The sequence below is a fragment of the Strigops habroptila genome, chromosome Z (genome assembly GCF_004027225.2).
Source record: "Strigops habroptila isolate Jane chromosome Z, bStrHab1.2.pri, whole genome shotgun sequence".
Lineage (NCBI taxonomy): Eukaryota > Metazoa > Chordata > Aves > Psittaciformes > Psittacidae > Strigops > Strigops habroptila.
Window position 1 is genome coordinate 98,696,647 of NC_044302.2, and position 21,593 is coordinate 98,718,239.

Sequence of the window (21,593 nt, forward strand, 5' to 3'; positions counted from 1 at the left end):
GGAAGAAGTTATTTACTGTGAGGGTGGTGGGGCACTGGCACAGGTTGCCCAGAGAAGTGGTAAATGCTCCACGCCTGGCAGTGTTTAAGGCCAGGCTGGACAGAGCCTTGGGTGGCATGGTCTAGTGTGAGATGTCCCTTCCCATGGCAGGGGGTTGAACTGGATGATCTTAAGGTCCTTTCCAACCCAAACCATTCTATGTTTCTATGATTCTATGATTACTGTGACTCTTCGACCTGGAAAAAGACAACCAAAAGGCTCTATAGATGCCTTTGAAATCACAACTGGCATAGAAAAGGTGGACAGGAATTGCCAGAGGTCAACTCGCAACTGGCCTCATCCCAGGTCATAAAATGAGGCTAATGGGTGGCAGCTCTGAACATCAGAAGCTGGCTTTCTTTTTCCCCACACTGTGTATTTAAGCTGTGGAGCTTATTGCCACAGGATGCTGTATGCTGCTAAAAGTGTGCCTAGGTTTTAAAAAGTCACTGGATGAGTTTGTGTAAGTAAAAAAATCCATTGCAGGTTATTAAAAACAAGACATCATGTCTAGATCAGAAAACCCATGAGCAGTAAATCATTAGAAGCTAAAACTATATTCTGGGAATATAATTCGAACTGCTTGCGTGCTTTCATAAAGTATCTGATTTCATCTATTATTGGGAAGAGGGTACTTGCACAGATCAACTTTTGGTCTGACCTGGTCCAGCTTTTCTGGTGCTTTCATTGCTTTTTTCCATGCTACAGAAGCCATAATGCTGCCAGCTCTGTGAGTCTTGTGTTTGAGTCTTGTCAGCTCGCCTACTGCATGAGCAAACTGTGCAGGGAAGGGCATGAAAACGGGCTGTGCCCTTCTTCCCCTCCCTGCCTTCCAGATCTGTTGGGCTACAAGGAACTGTAAAGCCAGATGACTGAAGCTCCCCGGGATTTGCTGGGAACAAGGGGAATATTGAGAGAGCAACTCTGACATATCCAAATGCTGGGGGTGGCTGAAACTGCTTTCAGATGCTGGTGGTGCTGTACTGGTGTGGACAATGTTCTATGCTGTTGTATGCTCAGGGATGACACCATGGCTGGGACTTCCTGGGGGCTGGAATTTCACATAGGAAAGCCCTAGTAATCGGGGTGTTGCACATCATTAGGAAAAGGCCTGGAAGGCTATCACTATGGTCTTCAGAAGTCAACTGACTTTGGCATGTCTCCCTTTATTTCTGTGGATTCACAAGGCACTTCCTGAAATTCCACTAAATGTACTTCCAAATGTTTTCTAAACAACCAAAGGCAGAGGGTTTCTGCCATGAAATACTTCGACACGTGATTTGTGAATTAAAATGCTTCTAAAAAGATGTTCTTAGGGGTAAATTTCCCAGTTCTTTTAGTAGAGTAAGCACAGCATTAAATTACAGGGAAGCTCAACTATGATCTCATAGTTTTCTTTTTTTTATTATAGACTTTTTTCCACATGAATGATAAAGAAACTACAACAGAGTTAAATACCTTTTTTGATAACAGTGATTATATTCTTAATTACACTCAATATTAAATTGTAAAATATTTCCAGAGGAGTACAATCGTTAATTCATACAGCAGGCAAAATACCAGAGAAGGAGAGGGCCGAGGGAGAGGGGTGTGAGAATTTCCAGTCTGCTTTTAAAAAGCACTGTGTATGGCTAACTCTGCTCTATCCATCCATCCATCCATCCATCCAAACGTGGTTCTGGCCCATCTGGTAAGACACACATTTCTTTCCATAAAACAATCACAATTCAAAAGCAAAAGATGAAATGACAGATGTTGTCAGTGTTTGTGGTGTTGAAAGGAGCGGCAGTTCCTTTCACACCTTATCTGTACGATTCATCGAAAGCATTTTCTCTATCAGGTTCAGTAGTCCTTCTAAAAACACAAAGACTTAAACTTTGGTACCACCAAAAAAGATCCAGGACAGGCATTTTTTTTTTTTTTTTTAATTTTTTTGTTTTGTTTTGCTTTTACTAATAAATGGCTGCTACATTCTATTTTACATGGTTGTCCATGATGCTTTGAGGTCACTTGTCCTCGGGTTCAAAGGAACCTGTATCCCCAATCTTCCATTTTGTTTCAGTCTTTAAACAAGTCAGGTTTCTGACTGGCAAGTAATAACTTAGAAGGTTAACGGCTGCAAAAGATCCTGTGCTGCTGCAAATTGAAACAAAGAACAAGGAAACAAAGAACAAGGAAAAAAGAGAAAATGTTACAACACCAAACCCAAGCGTGAGACTTCTTTACTCACAGAATTATAACATTAATTTACAATCCCTGAAAAGGGGATACATGTAAGTCACCTGCGCCAGAAGCATCCTCTGACACTTTGCTAGTGAGTATCTGTAAAGCCAGGTGGAAATAGTTTTAAATTAAAGATGAAGTGCAACTTGTAGCTAACTGAAGTACCACTAAACACAACAAGAACTGCTGTGGAACGGAACACAAAGCCCAACAAGGATAGCAGCGAAAGACTGAGTATTAATTGAGTGGTTGCTCTGAAACACACAAGGTCTTAATCCCCTTGGTGTGCCACATGAGTATGTGTGTGCATACACGTTCCTTCTTGAGAAAACTCTCTTCTGCTTGGCACACAGAGAATCTGCAATTGCTTCTGAACAATATAGTTGTGATTCTCTGCTTGACTGATTTAGCTTAGCAGTTAAGTAACAACTAATCTTTCAAAAACACTAGGGCCTACTTAGAGAAATCCCTGTTGTCTGCGGGGATGGTGTGCCACTGGAAACAAAAACAGCATGAGAAATGCATCCATCCTTCACGCTTGCAGCAAATAAGCAGGAAATGCTCATAGCTGTGATGCCAGCACCTTCCTTGCAGGGACTGTCAGCTGATGAAAACCTGATGCTGGGAACAAATGGTGCCGTTCATCTGATGCTGCCATCCTCAGGCAGACTTTTATTGTAGATCAGTGTTTTGGACAAGGCGCTCAGGGCAGGACCCGCTGCTTCTCATCTGGGAAGCGTACTGTTTTATTCAGGGTATTAATACCACTGAATTTATTTTAAATCAGTGCTCAGATTAATGAAGACTCAACTGGAAAATGCTGGCAGACAGTAAGCAAGTATGCACAAGAGACAAAACAGACCAACTCGATGCTTAGATTAATCCCCTTATCTCAGCAGGCAGAGCTCAAGGCAACAGATACTGGTTATCTGGTAACTATACTTACTTCTAATGTTTTAAGTATCTGCTTCTTCCATAGCTCAGGCAAACATCCATCGTCTATACTATCAATCCCTTCCCAGATGCCCCAGACTTTCTCTTGAGTACCTCTACTTTGTGCATTACTGAGGCCTCTACCTATGAATAGCGATTTTCTTCTAATCCACCTGCTCTACCTCAGCAAGCTTTTCAGTGAATCCACAAGCCCTCTGCAGGAGACTGAGCTACAGAAGACAGAGAGTCTGTGTTGTTCTGTAAAGCTCCCAAAATACACTGCTCTTTCTTGGAACTGAAGAAGCTCCATTATGGGCAGAAAACCCAATCCCTACCTGCCTGTGTGTGAACTTTTAGTGCCTTCTGAATGCCAAGGTATTTCCCTCCTTCCACTGATGGTACGTGACCTTGACCACTACCACCATCCACCAGAGGTGAAGCAAATACTCAGGCAATGAGGCCTGGATTCACCCAATGGTCAACTCTGAGCAGTATGTCCTACCCCAGTAGGAGTAATTCATGTGACATGTCAGTTATCAGCTTTAGACAGTTAGCACAACACCTCCACAGAGAGAGCTTTTAGACCAGAATCAGCAACATGAAGCCAAAGAATGATCCCCTTAACCTTGCAATTGCTGCAAAGAAAAACAGGACATCCAGGTAAGGCAGAATAAAGTCTCTTCTTTCACAAGCTCACCTTTAGCTTTTGCTGAGGTGTGCGCCGAGCTTTTCTTTCCTGATCAAGCTTGCTGCATAGGGAATCTGCAATGACACAGAAACAAAGACACTGCTTTAAGCCAAGGTTTGGCTAATGAAACACCTAAACTAGAATCCCTGCAAATGAAGGGTTTTGTTTGCGTCCCTGTGTCATTTTAGGAAACAGTGCCTTAAATTAAAGGATTGAGCTTTTTACAAAACCACAAGAATGTTGATGCAGAAATAAAACAAAAATGGCCCAAATTAAAACGATAGATCTTAAAATCCAATGTAAAAGATGTCTTCCAATATTTTGTTTCTAGCAGTTGCTGACAAAAAGTAAATCCACCACCCATTCTGCTGCCTGTGAGATGACAAAAATCAGCTGTTCACAACAGAGCAGGCAACATGCATTGATCTCTGCACAGCCAAAATACAGCATGTTGGGAGTACGAGACTTCATATATTTATACCACCATAATTGGGAAGTTCCTGATAGTTGTCTCTGACTTGCACGAATCTGATGGAAGCCACTGAAGTGGAACAAATAATTAAAGAAAAACAGAGAACATAGGCATATTAGGGAACAGAGTTATATTTAGAAACAAAGTGGGATGATGTGCTCACTGGCTACTGGGAATACCGTTCGGGGCCACTCTTTTCCAATGCCGGGCCTTTAGAATGCAACAAAACTAAATTGCTTTGAGATTTCTCCATAGCTGGGAATCCAAGTGACTACAAATTCACTATTCTTTGGTGCTGCCTTTTGGAAGGACTGTTGGAGAAATTCAGGTTGGGATCAGAAAATCTATGTCCCTCCACTCCTAGGCACTGCTGCACACTGAGGTGACCTTCTTCTGCTGTCAGGCACTCCAGAATATATTCACAAATAATGTCAAATATGATACTGCAAGATGACAAATATGATGAGCTGAAGTCAGGAGCAATGCCTTAAGCTGCATGTACAGCAAAAGGAAGAGGCAGGCAAATGCAGAGTTGAAGCAACCTGCTCCACACACCTGAAAACATGTGAATTTACATCCATATCCACTGACCATACACCTAACAAGCATTCTTGTATATCCCCCTTTTTTGTTTTTAATTACATTATGCCCACAGTGTGTGACGATGTTTGTGTGAATTGTGCTCAGCATGTCTCCTGGCTCATGTAAAGTGTAGTATCTGCAATGACATGAAGAGATGTATCCATCCCTGCCTGCCTTAATAATGAAAACAGCAGAGAAGGCTCAGGATGAGAGGAAAGAAAGGGGCAGCTGCAGCTCAGGAGCTAACCATTTCATCTCTCAGGAAGGAGGTCAATCTGATTGAAAGCAGCTGCATCGGGAAGCAGCAGCATCTGCAAAGATGAGCCGTCTGGCTGAATGAATCAGAAGCCTTTCACAGAGGCATGCTGCTTTCCCCACTACACAGCCCAGGGGAAAGAGAAATGTGTGTGCATGAACTGAGAGGCCCAAACCACTGATGACCTGAGAAGACCCAGGATCCAGATGTTTTGTCTGACTACTCTTATAACCCCTACTCTTGAGAGAAGTGAAAAGCTATCAGGAAGCTTGCTGCCAGATTCACCCCCAAAAAACAGAGCTCTTTCTTCCACCACATCCTCGAACACAGCTGCCTTCAGGGCACAGTGTTTGCAAAGGCTGGAAAACTCCTGTCCAAACTGCAGCAGAGAGGAGTCTGCAAAGAAACCGTTTACCTGATCACACATTTCTACAGTTTAGATTCAAAAGGGAGCCACAAACAAACTGCCTGAACAAGCACATTTCAGCTGAGACCCATGATACTTCACCAACTGCTTTCCTTCTCTCTCCCACTCAGGATGTCCAACAGGCAACATCAGTTTGCATGGCTACCAACTATATAGGACATCTCCCAGGCTGTACTGACCTAGATAATACAACGGGGTACATTCTGTCAGAAATTAACTGTTCTTAATCCACTTCTCTGCTATATTTGGTACATCAGCGTCTTTTCAATGTGTGTCGGTTTATCCATTCTCCTGGTAGTAAATGAAACTGGAAGAGATGGGTGTCCAATAGGGAAATAACTACCTTCTTCATGAGTTAAATCATCTGCAATGTCATCTTATACATTTGTCATTTGAAGAGCATTTGGTAACTCCACTGCTGCAGTGGAATATATTTAGGTCTCTTCACGGCAATACATTCCCTGTTGTGCATTTATGGTGACTGTCCTGATAAGGATAGGCTTGTCCTAGAGCACACTCCTAACTGCATTCCTGGAACACATCCTCTTTGCTTCATTCAATGAATCCAGTTTGCAAGCTGAGTCTTGGGCACAACATGAACCAAAGCGCAGATACATGGATAGGATTGGGGATTAATTTCTAAAGCACATGTCCCTTCCTGCTACACTTGGACATCCAAGAAGCTTCAGTACACCATCCTCTTTTTGGAGACTTTATCTCTGTATGCCATCCCTAGGTGGGATAGATAATGACACATCAGACTTCTGTTCTTGAAGAGCCTCTGTGCACATGGTGGTTTTGGATAGAATGATGAGTGGGATTATCCAGAAGAAAAAGCATGCACTGAGCCTCTGACAACTGGAGGAGGAATGGAAGTGCCAACAGCAAGCCCTAGAGTGTGAGTCTATTACCCCACAAAAGTATTTACAGCTGTGTGAGCTGGGTCCAGGGACTCTTCCCTCCTGGGTGGGTCACGGCATGTGCTCACAGCAGCATACAGGCAATGGAGAGTCATGGCTGGAGCTCACAGTCTCTCTCCAGTGTATTTTTAAGTAGTGGAGCACACTATTACCATAGAAAAAGGATTCTGCACACAGACACTAGCAGAGGCTAGCTTGTGGCTCTTCATTTTTAATCAGAATTTCTGTAGATTCTAAAGGAAATGAAGCTTTTACTTCTGTAAACCAATTAATTCTACAAAGCATTCCTTTTCTTGCACATTTCAATTTACTACAGAAAGAGGCACAGCTCCACCCTATTAATCCAAGGCATACCCAGCTGTATTGTCAAGATGTAAGTTCTGCTCACTTGTCTTAAAAAAGTGGACAGTGGCAAATAAAATCCTGGTGAAAACGGTACTTATTGGTTCACTTTCCTATACCCAGTCAGGGATGTGTGTGCTACCTTCAGCACCTTAAAGACATATTCCCAACCTGTACCACTAAACCCGGAGAGGAACTCCACCAAAAATCAAATGCAGATAACAGAACATACAGAAACAGACCTGCAGTATCACCCCAACTACTAAAGGACAGGTGAAGAAATTAGTGAGAAAAAATATAAACATCTCTCTGGGTTTGGCGGAGGAGGGCAAGGTAGTGAAATCTGCCTTGGAGTCTGCAAAACACAGTGAACATGTTTCCAGACATGCTCTTCTATCTGTTATTATCTGTGTGTCTGTGTACAGGCACTTCAGCACAAGATGCAGCGCAAAAAATCCGAAAGTTATTGTGCTGAACCGCTGTTTGCCTCTAACATTCTTGTCAAGGTTAATCAATCTAGCTGGACCACTTTAAGCAGAGGACCAAACCAGAAATCCCAGTAAAGCACTCCTGTTTCCTATTTCCACTTTTCAAATATGGAGTGCACGCATGCAGCGACCAACATCTCTGCACATCAAAATGTGGATATTCCTTGTTTGTATAATGAATACCTTAGTTGTACAAGGCACCTGCTTTTTATATACAACCTAAAATAGGAATTAAACCTACCGGTTTAATTACAGGAGGACCCAGAGGAACATGATCTCATACCTCTGAAGATCTACCAGCATTACCACACGGTAGGTTTTTTTCTTCTTTTAAACACTCTTGTGAATCTTTAAAGATCAGGGTGAAGGATGATGCAGAAATAGAAATCAATTTTGCAGATAGATAGTTCCGGATTTATTTTATTGTCTGCCTCTGAAGAACAGACTTGATTCAAAGCAGCACTGAATCTTAGTAAGCAAGGCCATCAAACATCAGAAGAGTTCCAGCTGGACCCAGTTATGAGCTCTGAACAGTATTATCAGCCCAAAGTTAGGCTAGGAAGGAGGAATTCAGTTCATGGGAGTCTAACTAAATTAAAAAAACCCAACCAAAACCAAACCAACACTTTCCACCAGAGCTGGAAAGACAAAGGACTGCCTTTGTCACATTTCTAACATGCCTCAAAGACCTGCTGCCTTTTACCCTTATGAAAAGTTAGTGGGATTGATCACTACCTGATCTTGGTTACCTAAACCACAGGAGTAGCGTGACGAACGCCACCTTAGCTTTTTTTTTAGATGGATACATTACAACTGTGGTCTACACTTCCTCAGAACCAAAAAACTGCTTGTAAGGGACCCCCAAAAGGAAATGAACAAAAGCTAGCCTGTTTGCAGGAGGCTTAAACTGGCAGCTTGGTGTCCTACCTATCTGTAACAGTGTTTTAGAGGGGTTTACCACAACATAAAAGGATAAAAATCATTGTGCTGAGAATGCTTCTTCTAATCTTTCTCCCACCTGGCGGCTAGGAAGAAAGTTCATGCTTTTAAAATCTGATCCACTAACACATGCTCAGAAGACAATACCAGACAGATGCAGAGGCTCAAGCAGGAGCCTACTCAAGTGCTTTGTTAGGCTGGCTTGTCTGTCCTGACAGATGAATTCTGGTCACCCTGGACAGAAACCAACAACTCAAAAGGCAGGTGAGCTCTTATAAGGCCATATCACATGTGCCATTTTAGAACTCACCCCAACCTGCTCGGCATTTGTTTCTTCTTGGTGGCCCTTTCTGTATAGCTGAATATCCATGCCTGAATCCGTATGTAAAATTAATATTTTACATAAGACCTCCAAGTACATGCACTGTATGTAGCTAATTCGGGAGACAGCACTTTGAAGGAGGAGGAAGAGAAAAGTGCATTCAAAGATTTAAGATCTATTTTCTTGTTAAACATGATGATAGGTTGTTTCTTGGCACTTGGCTGAGAGCTTGGCACAAACAGGTTACAATATTGGAATTACTGGCACAGGTTGCCCAGAGAAGCTGTGGCTGCGCCATCCCTGGCAGTGTTCAAGGCCAGGCTGGACACAGGGGCTTGGAGCAACCTGGTTTAGTGGAAGGAGTCCCTGCCCGTGGCAGGGCGTTGGAACTGGATGAGCTTTAAGGTTCCTTCCAACCATTTCGTGGTTCTTTGATTAATACTTCCTAGCAGCTGCTCAAGACACTCTGACCAACTCCTTTCTCAACATAAATTGCTGGTGGCTGCACAATCACCCACTGCTCCAGCTACCTGCCAAGTAGGGTTATGTCCAAAGAAGCCAACATCCATCACAGAGGATGTAACAGAACAGGACTCAACCTCCCATTTTCCCAACGATCTGAGCCTTCCTCCTGACTTTCAGGAAGTCATAAAATAGAGATATATATATATTTTTTTTTTCCATTCCGGAGCGGACAGAGCATTAAAACAAAACCCCATTGATTAAACGCTGCTGTAACGGAGGTTTTTAATGAGGAGTATTGAAGCCAGGTGCCTCGCAGCCGGCGCTGGGGGTGCAGTGGCGGCCGGGGAGCGGCAGAGGGCATCCGGAGCCCGCGCCAGCTCCCCTCCGAGCTGCTCCCCACCCGCGGCCGTTCACCATCGCCTCCTGCGCTACCGCTTCACAGCGTCACCGAGAACTGGGAGAAAAACGCATTGCTGAGAGAAAACCCGCCACCTTCCATCAGTGCTTTCCGCGTAAAAGTCAAGTTGTGGTGGTGTGATGTGGCGTTTGCACTAGGAAGTTTTCAAATACAATTTGTATTTCATTAATCTTTTCATGCTTAGCTTCAGCTTGTTGCATTCCTGACTTTTCTGACACATCAAACATGCCAAGGCGGTTTATTTTAAAGTGTGACTACTCAGTTATGTAGCTTGTGGAATGTCAGTGCAGGGTGAGCGAAACCATCGCTGCTGCAAAACCTGCTTCTGGTACCCCCCCCCTTAAGATGCCTTCAAGAGCATGCACAAGTCTTCAGAAAGGACTAACTGAAGTTTTATAATCCTTCAGTGGTGGTAAAAGCCAAAAGAAACTGACTCTGTGTGTTCATATTGTTTGTAAAATAAACAAAGCAATTCAGCCAGGTTCTGCTGCTAGTTATACTGGTAAATTTTGAGTTCAATAATACAAAAATATACAGCTGTGAAGCTGTAAGTAAAATGCAGATTTAAGTGTGCATTAAAGACTTCTGCTTTTACGTTTGTACTTCAATGTTAACAAGAAACTGAGGTGTGGGCAGCTCTGCTAAAGCAATAGTAGAGCATCCCATTTACATACAAAACAAAACAATCTGCCCCTTTTAAAAACAACTTAATAGCTGAACAAAAAAATTAAAAACTAACCATGCTTTTTGTGTATTTTGCACTAAAAGCTTTAACTCGGCTATGCCATAACCCAAGAAGGCCAAAGGAGTTAGCACATTCAGCTCAGTAATCTTAATTCTACATATAACCACACAAGACATACTCAAGTGAATGAATTAAATTAACTACAGGGGTTCACACATCGAAAGTGCTAACTTCATTTCAGTTATCAACCAAAACATCACTGAAGATTTCTGCACCCATCTGAAACAAACACACTCATTATTTGCAGCAGCCTCTCAGTTCTTCAGATGCAAACATCCTTCTAGTCGCCTCACTGCTACACAGCCTGCCTCACCAGTACCAGGAGAGATACCCAGATGTGAGCATAAAGACTTACTGAGGATGTGACAACATTTCTATTAGTGATAATTAAACTCAGGCAGCCACAGCGAGTGAAGGGGTCCTGAACTGTTGGTGCAGTGCATTAAATGTTGAAACTATTCCCTGTAAGTACATTCAGACAGATCTGTTCAATGATCAAATGACTATTAGTCTTTCTGTAGCAGGCACTGTAAGTGAGAAGGGTGTGAATTACATGATCACATTTCTTTTCCTGCCCAAGAAAAAGCACTACACTGAACCTTGTGATTTCTCCACTTCTTGTAAATCAGAAAAACCACCACAGCTGGCTGGAGATGGTGACATCCAGTTTCAGAAGCAACTTCAAAATTGGGCCATAAAGCAAATGGCAGAGATGATCCGTTCTCTCCCTGAGAGGGAGATTTAGCTCCAAGTTCAGCTGACACAAGAGATAAAGGCTGAAGTGGGGCCACAAACTTTGTGTTTAAATGTGCTTCACAGGAGGAATCAGACAGGTCACCTGCCTCAAATACAAAGCAGCAGAGGAAGTGCTTTTCAGGATGGCATCTTAATTACCAGCTTCTGTGACGATGCAATTCACAGATCAAGCCAAAGTCCTTGCCTGGCACTGGGAGACAAAGGGGAACACAGTAACCACTGGACACATTAAAGGAAAAGAGTGAAGACAAGCAGCAAAAAAAAAAAAAATCTCCAAAGGTGTTCTGGACTTTAATTCCCTCCATGAACAACCTCCTTCAAGCACCCTCCATCTCTCATTGAAATCCCTGAAGTCAGCAGGAACAGGGAGCAGGAATGTTCGGCAGCTCTAAAAATAAGGCCGCTCCTAAAAGCCTCTAAACATAGGTGCACAAGTTTGACAATCCTGGCCTTCAGCTTTATTTTTATGTCCCAGCCCATCAGTTAGAAAATGACAGTACCAGAAGGCTGGACAATGCCTTCCCTGCACCAGGGTCTGTGACAAGCACAAGGAAAATTTAGATGTTCAAGCACAGACCTGATCCAGGTAAGTGGGGATATCTGGCAAACCTGCCTCAAAAATCCCTGTTGAATAACATCAGACTGATCGCAGAAAAAGCACTAACAAGCATGTGCTGGTAGCCTCCCATTCATTACCATGCCCTTAGCTAAACAGTATCTGAGTAAGAAACAGTTTTATATACTCCACCTCTCGCTTGTACTGGATTAAGTATGTCAAGTTTTCAAAACAGCAGTTGTTATAATGATACAGAGCTGCATTAACACACACATGCAAAATCCCTCTTGATTTTAAAATAACAAGCAAGAAACCCAACAGCAACGTATGCCTGCACTGAGCTGTGTTTTGGCAACTCGATCCTTTATTGCCGACTTAAGCACTTTTTCTAGTGGCTGAAATTTCACAAAGACACATCCTGAGGTTTATTTGCCAGTGAGAAGTTGGCCTTGCACAGATTCCCTACCGAGGGCTGAAATACACCCCTCGGAAACTCATACAAGGTAGAAACATTTAACTGCTTATGGTTTACTGATTCGGTCCTCACATTCCTCTTTGAAGAAATACCTCTCAGCATTTGAGTCAACACATTCTGTTTAGTTGAAACATGAAGACCCATCTGGTTACCGTATGAAAGTAAATCTCCAGGTAATTAGACTCTAAACCAGCTGAGCTTGGGAATAGTATATCTGCATGGCTCACAACGGGAAAGTCTGAGGATTGCATCGAAAAAATATAAAAGCAACAGTTTATAATGTTTTTAGCAGAGAAGGCAAACTTACAATTTGTAACTGCTGTACCATTTCTTCTCTGTACGCCAGTTCCCGCTTCATCTGATCTTGAAAATTATCTGTAAGAAGGGGAAAAAAAGAAGCAGATGCAGTAATTAAAGTCCACACAGCAGAATTCATATAAATAAAATTAAATCAAACCAAATCACTACTAAGGAACCACAAAACACTACAAAGCCCTTCACCCAATTAAAACACGCGCCTAACAGAATCTTATCGAGTAAAGGACACTACAGACAAGAGATGTGGAACAATCAGATTCAGCTACTTCCCCAATTACCAAATGTAGTCTGCTAAGTGTCTGTTGCTAGCATTTATTCCCACAGTTATTATTCTCAATGGACAAGACTCTGCAGTCATTAGTCAAACGTCTACCAACGCTGATGAGAAGAGCAAAAGCTGCTCCTTTTTGCTTTGGCATAAATCTGTTGACATCAATAGCGATGTCCAACACGTGAGAAGAGAAAGCGTTCAAGGATGCAGGATTTGATTTGTAGTTTGTAACATCGTGCTGATGGCTTTGAACAAAACTCAGACTAAAGCTCCATAAACAGTGACGTGGAATGCTGAAGGGGAAAAAGCCTTTGAAAGACTGATTCTGGACAGCTGGGTTACAACACAGACCAGCCTTCCTGCTCCGCTAGCTTCTCCTTCCCTTATTTTCCTCTTCTCTATGCATTTCAGACAAAACTTTATTTGGTAGAAAATTAACTGCTGGTCTGTTTTCATAAGATCGCTGTTGGACGGTGGGAAAAATAAAAATACGAACAAAACTATTGACAAGAACCAAATAACATGGAGAGCTGCATGATGGAGACCTGAGTGCAGTGGTGGATTATTAAGTGGAAGAGGAAAGAAAATCCATTCCAACCAGTATCATTTTGAATCGGGAAACAAGCACAGAAACAGCAAGGTGAATGCCAACAGAAAACAGCATGGAGCACCTGCACACACAGAGCTTGGAGAAGAGCTACAAGACCAAGGCAGCTAAAATGGTTTATTTACAACTAACCAGCTAAGAGAATTACATAATCATGCTGGGACAAAGTCACACAGCCTTGCCACAACCTGTCAACCCCAAAAGCAGGAGCAGGAAGGCAGTGAGCAGCCAGAGCACGATACAGTGGAGAGGAAGGATGTATCTCACCTACAGGGAAAGAGGACATGTCGCCATCAAGTGTGGGCATAGGAACGGGCTAGGATAAAGTACAAGGCAGCAGAGCTAGGTCTAAGGCACTTCAGGACAACAAAAAAATAGCAGTGAAACAAAGAAAGAGAAAATTTGTCTGGCTGAAACCATCAGGAGTCCAGCTCAGCCACATAGGAAAGGATATGACAATGTTATCCTATAGAAAGTTTCTCAAATTTCAAGTAAATGCCCACAGAATTTTTCAGCCTATTCCCCCTACTCTAACTCAACCAGAAAAAGAAGCCAAGAGAAATAAAGCAGGTTTGCAATTCCCCTCTTCCTAGCTCCCAAAAAGCTGTGCAGTATAAAACGGTCATCACCTCCTGTCCTAGTCACTAAAGGCTGATGTGTCTGTGCTAGCTATGACTGAGGTCCTCCAGTTTCACTCTGAGTAGGCTACATGGAGAAATATTCCTTCTCTCCTCAACACTTCCCACCTGACTGCCTCTTCACAGGCTCATCACCTCTCAGAACAAATAGGTCAGAAATCTTGCCCAGTCCTGCACTACAATGTCCAAGCTCACAGTGGAAATGAGGTGTTAATGGTAAGGATAGTGGGTTTTTTCTGGCAGCATTTATCTGATTCTGAATGCTTACAGACAAAGCCATAAGCAATACCCAAGAGAAAAGATATGAATATTTAAATAGCTTTCTTAACACAAAATTAAATACTTTAACTATCCAGACTACGTCTCCGCCATTTTATTGCCACATTGTTAAATGCAGACGGACAAAATGCGTGCCAACCAACACGAAAGGTACAGAACAGAAAAGGGTTCTGGGAGAACACACTGTCACCATGCACAGGTGCTCATATTTGTATCAGGTCAGCAAATTATTTGATTTTCTCCAAGTGATCTGACCTTTTCATTTTTTTATTTTCTTCAAGTGATCTCTGCATTGAGAGATGTTACTGGCAACGAAAGCCTCATCTGCAGCTTTCAAGTACAATAGCAATACAAAAAATAAAGGTGCAAACAGCAGAAGACAACATTGGCTGCTTTATAAATTATCACAGTCTGCATTTCAAGCAGGTGCAAGAAGCCACAGAGAAGCGTGCAACATAGTACTGCTAAATGAGTTTGCAAATAAGATCAGTTCTCATTTAGCAGCGATTTCCATGAGGAGAGTGTCAAAACCAAACACCATTTACACACAAGACTGCATGGCACCGCTGTGGGTGGTGGTTTGAGGCTATTAAAGCAGAACACCCCAAATGTGCTCAGTTCCAAATGCAAGACCCAAAACAAAACGTGAGTTTGCAGTTAACTCCAGGTAACCGAAGGGAGGCATTTTCTAGGGAGAGACAGTGTTACCTTCCACATGTCACACATAGCTGAAATAGGCATGCATTTCCTCCTTTTTAAATAAGGTTGAGAAGACTTAGAAGACAAAGGCTTCTTATTTACCCACAGACAGTTCAAAGCACAGGGAGAACCACCATAACCTGTGGGATTGAGAATTACCCTGGCAGAGTGTTCCTGTCCTCAGCAGCTTTAAGGATGGGGCAGAAATCCAGTCCCCACTGCTGCTTGGCCTGATGCTGTGGTGGACCAGAATGGGATATAAACCCTGTTACGTATCTGCTCTTCGCTCCCTCCTACAGCCTCGGGTGTCCCCAAGCCATGATAAATCCATCAATACAATTTTAATTTTACCTCAACATTCCTTTAGCTGGTTCTCTGAAGACTTCTCTGCCTAGCTCCTCCCTATCCAACATGACCCCGCACAGATTCTGACTTGGGAAACCTTGGCAAAACAGTTTCTAGTACTTGACCTAAAGCAGCAGCTCTATCCAGCAGTGAGAGCCTAGAACAGACCTCTTCTCTTGCTAGGATGTGTACTGCTCTAGAGGACAAACCACTTTTACCCTGGATTTTCCGCTTCTTTGCTTTACAAAGACCCTTTTTCTTGTTTTATTACATGCGGAGGAGGGGTGGTTTTTTTTGGTAAATCTAAATCTGTAAATAGGTTTTACGGTCACTTCTATGTATTGTTTATAGCACATTATCTGGTTTCTATTTTAATCCTGAAGAAAATTGACCACTACTTTGTGGTACACTGAAACCACATATTTTTCAAGCCAGCATACACAGTCGCCACTTCCTTGGTTGGCCGTACATGTTCTTTTCTTTTATTTGAATTGTATTTCATGCGGTTTAATTGCAATGTTTATTTACATGGCAATGACAGAGCATTAATTTTACTGTAGAAGAACAAAAGGATAAATAAGTGACCCGAATGGCAAAATTCCAAGATGCCATTTCACCAATACCACACATCAGTGTTTTGATCTACACAAATTATTTGAAAATTACCTCACTCCCGAACCCAAGTAATGACTGAATTTATGAAGGATGAGGTTATCCTCCTTTCATTAATATCCGTACCACCTCAGGCAGCTCTTCTCCTTTATTTATGAAGCTGTCTACATCTTTCAATATTTGGGCTAAAGATGGACTCATTCTCAGATTTCTTGTACTTCCTCGCTTCCCTGAACTTACCCTATCTAGTGCTACAGAAAGGGGACAAATTTTCTTTAAATAATAGGAGAATGCTGTCTGTGTTCCCACGTTTTCCTGTGATCCAGGGAGGTGCAACACTCATCAGCTTGCAGCAGTGGGTTTTGGTTGACCTGCTTAGCTTGTGGGACCTGGCAATACTGGGGTTTGTCCCTGGAGTTTTTATCAAGGAACCCAGAGGTCTGGCAATACTGAGAGTTTCTGAACTCTTCAAGAAATCATGATAAATCAATATGAGGGCATTTTTGTGCTGAGTGCTAGTCAGACATTTCAGCCACATACGAGTTAACAGGTTAGCAAATGCCAGAAAAGCCTGTAACGCTACACTCACTGCATGTTAGAGAGCTCTCACTGTGTCTTCTACGTTGTCCTGACCTATGTGGGATTTCTCCTGGAAGTATGCTTTTCCCTATTGATGCCAGTGTAATTCAAAAGGTCTCAGTCAATGAGTCTTTTTCCCTGTGCATGCAGTTTAACTTTTCGGCAGCTTCATGAAAACCCTAAGTGTCCATTTTGTTTTCTTTTCTTTAACACATGCCCAGCACATTCCATCACCCCTGGACAGCAGCACCCTGCTCATCAGTCATGGCGGAAGGCCCATCTCAAATAGCCTGTCTCAAGAGGAAAAGTCCAAAGAGGTATTTCTGCCCCTTAAACAGGGGCCACATCAAGTCTACATCATCACCCAGAACTACCTAAAGATAACTATCAAGTACCTTGTCTTCAAAAGCCTCCAAAAAGCTGGTTAAACCCACCAGCATTGCTGTACCCCAAGAAGCCCCAGACATGTTTCTGTCTATGTGCTGTATTCAATGTTATCAAAACTAGTAAAATATACACTAAAATAGACATCCAGCTTCAGATTTTCCCTACAAAAGATCTGAAAAGCCACAGCAGAAGTGCCATCAGCTTCAGCAGATCTAAGCAAAGATCCTGGCAATGCAACTGAGAACACACCTCTCCCATTTTAACAATCTGACAAACCCAACCACCCATAAATAACACCAAAACCACAGATATGTATCTTACTGAAGACTGGGAAAGACGCATTTCCTTTCAACACCTGGAACTCCTGTTCTAGTCTCCTCCGTAAGTCGATCTGTTCAAACAAAACCTTCTGGAGTTCCTCTAACAAAGAGAAAAGAAAAGTGGTTTTGCTAATCTGTATAAATAATTCTTGAAAGAACAGTTGCAGAGCAATTCATTATTGTAAGACAAAATATTTTAGCAGTTATAAAAAAACGAAAAAGTGTTGCATAGACCTACAATAGATTTTGTGCAGAAAGCCATGAATATAAATCAATGTAATATATTATTTTAAAGTATTATATTACAGTGTCATGTATTGATTGATATATATGCATTAATCTCAATTATATCCACCCAAAGGTCCATATATTATTCATATGTTACTTGACAAGCTTAAAATATGGTGCAGAACAAAAGTGCCCCCTATTATCCTCATATTCTATTAAAACAAAGAGCAGTTTTATAACGTAAGAGGCCCTTATTTATTTTACCTTTCCCCATGTTTTCCACATCCTTCTTCAATGAATGAGGAGAATTGGTTTCTTGGGTATGTTCACCTTTAAAGAAAGAGATAGAAAAAGGTTACTGATTTACTGATACTGGTTTTTATCAGTATTGTCCTTCCTGTACAACTGCTTCAGAGAATCTGGAGAAAAAAAAAAAAAAAGGAGGAGAAAAAATATTTAGAAAGAGTAAGATTGAGGCTTTTCTTCACATCTTCATGTGCACAGCACTTGGACTTGTATTTGCTTCTAGTTTAGTAAAATATCTGCCTACACCTTGGCCTCCTGCAAACAAGACCCTATGTCTACAGGATACCCTAGGAGAGCTTCTCTTGCACATCCTCTGCCAAACTGATCCCTTCTTTCCCTCTATCCCCTCTTGAAGATGCTCTAATCAGAAAAGGACTAGAAGCAAGCTGATGAAGGGTTAGGTAGAGCCCTCTCGATGGTCTCATATCTTCTCCTTATAACGGGAAGTCCATGCTATCTAGCTGGGCAGGACCCTGTTCCAAAATCCACAGGCAAAATCTTCTGCACACCAGCCTCTTTGCTTTTATCATCTCCGAGAGTTCTATGGCATGGGCTTGTTGTAACTAGATATGATTCATACCCAGCTGAGAGAAAATTGATATTAGTGGTATTTGCATCTAAAGAATACACCTCTGAGGTCAACCAATTCAGAGACTTCTGTTTTAGACTGCTCGCGTAACTTCTAATCATACAGTAGTAAAGAATTTTCCAGGTAACAAAATTTTACTATTTCCAGATATATGAATACTACTTTTTCCTTTACAAATAAAATAAATCTTCACAAGGTGTTAAGTTCAGCTGGATGAGAGTTTGACTTAAATATGAACCTTCTGACAGAAGGCGTTATTTTCATTATCCTCTGGAACCGTGAAATTTTCCTCTAATTTCTATGAATAGGGTTCTGAAACAAAAAGCTACGAAAAAAGAATGTTTTTAAAACAGAAAAAAAAAAAATCACTTTAGCAGAAATTAATAGGAGAATTTCTATTATTTACAGCTGAAGTAGAAATGGACTCTCAATAATTAAGAAAGTATTTGTTAAATAACCAATTATTGAACTAATTGGACTAATTCTTGTTTTAGTCCAGCCAGTAAATACACATCATTAACTCTACTGATGAGTAATCACAGACATACACGTAAAGCTACTCAAGTGTTTATGTGTTTGGAAGGAAGAATTGTGGGGGAAATAAGCTGGGTTTTTAACAATAAAAGGCCATAGCACTAAATAGGTCACCACTTATCAGATAAGAAAGCAGTTACCTAATAAACTCATCCTGTCACCATGCATTTGCGAGTAGGTCATCACAATAAGCTAATTTAAAAGTTGAATTGAGAAAGTCTTGCTTTTTATGCAGTCAGAAATCTTTTTGCAAAACGTTTCTTTTTTAGAAAATCAATGCATTCTTATACCCAGTAAACCTTGAAGTCACAGTATATGAAACCTATCCAATAGCTGCACATTTCAGCATCTGTTATCTTTCCAGTCCTTAAAAAAAAAAGCAACCACTCATTCAGGCATACACATTTACACAACTGATTTCTGGTGCCAGCAATTCAATTTAAAAAATCTGTTTATGTAACACAAGGATTTGAAAAAATCATTTTCGTACATTCTTGATAAAAAAAAGCACTTTCTACACGTAAGTTGTCTCACCACACCAAAAGAAATAGCAAGCTTAAAAATACGTCACCTTTTGGGCAGTGGTTTGAGTTGCTTCCGTAATGTAAAATGGTCTGTCTTTGTTTGTTTAGTTAACATAATTCTATTTTAAACAGGACTGCTAACAAAAGAAGTGTTTTGTTAGAGGAATTAGGGTGCACAAAATCAAAAAGAAGGAATTTAAGTTTAGGAAAGGTATTTATTGAATTCTAAATACTAGTGTATTTTCCCAAATAATTTCTTTAATTGAGGCATTCTTTTCTGCATGTTTTATGAGCAATTTTGAGGGATAACAGACTCACAGACAGAAGATAACTGGATTTTTCAAGGGGGGAGGGAAGAAAAAAGGGAAGAGACTAAATCCTAGCACAGAGCATGGCGATAACATTTCCCACTTGCTCAGTTGAGCTTTCAGGGCCGTATGTTTGAGGCTGCCGACTCGCTGGGACTGAAAGAACCGCATCAAAATGAAAATAAGGGCATGTAGCATGAAGAACAACTTCTCCAGCATCTGCAGCCTCCCTACTAAGCTACCAAAAAGGCTTATTCGAAAATCCCCCATCCTTGCCCTCAAAATAAGGAATAGGATGGGAAAAGTGAAGGTACTTAGAGGCAAAACTTGGCATGTAAGGTTCTAAAGAGTAACTGCATTTTTTAAACTGCTGATGTTAAAAAAAAAATGCCTCAACATTATTATTGTTAATGTTAATAATAATCAGATGGGTTTCACCTTTCCAGTCCCCCTGAAAATGATAATCAGGAGCCTGCTCTTCTCTGTTTTTCCATACTTCCCAGAGGCCTCATCATGCGTTGTGTACTGTTCTACCTTAATTGAAAGGGCGGAGGTATTGAATATTTAACCAGCTTCCTTTCTCTTACATGTTAATTAAAAGCTAAATAGGTGCTTTAAAACAAACAAACAGAAAGCCCAAAGAATTTTAATCAGTCTAAGAAGAAAAGAATCACTTCCCCTTCTAATAGCTCCACCATAACTCTCTTGGGCCTTGTCTACACACGAACTTGCAGCAACATTTAAACACTGGAAGCTGTGCAGCTCCCTGGTATGAGCACCTAGGTTTTCTTTAAGAGAGGCCTATTTCAGTTTATTCAGAGAAATCAAACTATACCTCAGCTGTCTATTGGGTAGGGAAAAAGGGGATGAAGTATTTATAGCCAGTTTAAACTGCCTCAGCTAAAGCTTTTGGTACCTGTTCTCTTCCCAATTAGCTCAGTGCACAGACATTATTATTCTGGAATAAAGGTACATGGGTTATATTTTACACAAATGGCTTTCTTACCCTAGAATGTGAACATCTGCCCATGAAGGAAAGCCGAAATTATGTCTATGAGTAGACACACCTCCAATTACTTTATCAGTACTCTGAAAAACAGAGGTCCCAAATCGCACATTGACACAGCCTCATCTCTTGTGATGCCACCATTTCATTAGCTCTGCACCCACTGGAATAGTTAAGATTTGAATTTTTAACACAAGAAACATAACAGGAACATTTCTAAATGTATTTTCCTCAACAGAAATGCATGTTGCCCTCATCATACAAAACCAGTCGAGACATAGCGAGGTTACCTCTTCAGGCTGTGCCACCTACAGCAATGTCCTGCAATCCTTCCTCAGGAAGATCTCAAGGCACTCTTCAAACAGCAGCTAAAAATTTCCACGCTGGCCCAGACAACTCAACTACATCAGCAGGCAACTGATTTGCCCCACACAGAGCTCCAATGGACCAGGAATGAAACTCTACTCCCCCGACTCTCATCCCTATGCCTTGTCCCCAACTCGTACCCTCTACAATTCTCACTGCAATTCTCATGGTGCCAGATGACATCAACCAAAATCATCTTGTTGTATCTCAGCATTGGCCCTATTTATCCTGGTCAGAAGTTAGGAATTGCAGAGCACACCATGCCTGTCACCCAGCTCTGCAGCTTACTCCTACCTTCATGAAGCTCACAGCACCGACACTCTACCATAACTTAACATCCACTGGTATCTTAGCTGGAGAGAAGGCTGTCTGCAGATACAGAGGCTGCGGCCCTGAAGGTGTCGGTGTCTTCTGGGTATAAATATACATATATAGATACATATACATATGTATATACATATATCCCTCCATTTAAAAAATATAGGCAGATGTGAACCGGCAGACTTTCAGAGCTTCACAGGCTCCATCTGTATTTGAAATTAATTACCCGCTTTAAGACATGCACAGTTCTTGTGTATGTCCTGAAGAAATCCTACCCTTACTGAAAATATTCATGCATCATGCATGTTCA

The 21,593-nt window shown here is 41.5% G+C and overlaps 1 protein-coding gene across 1 annotated transcript in view; it reads right to left on the bottom strand.

Moving 5' to 3' along the window:
* Positions 1–3,894: 3,894 nt before the first annotated feature.
* The window catches only part of SKOR2 (SKI family transcriptional corepressor 2), a 24,615-nt gene continuing 6,916 nt past the window's right edge, over positions 3,895–21,593 (bottom strand). Inside the window, exons 6-9 of the mRNA XM_030511712.1 lie at positions 17,594–17,659; positions 17,103–17,201; positions 12,354–12,421; positions 3,895–3,957 (exon numbers count right to left, since the gene is read on the bottom strand). Of these exons, the coding sequence (XP_030367572.1) occupies positions 3,895–3,957; positions 12,354–12,421; positions 17,103–17,201; positions 17,594–17,659 (296 nt within the window). The remainder of the gene's footprint in view (positions 3,958–12,353; positions 12,422–17,102; positions 17,202–17,593; positions 17,660–21,593) is intronic.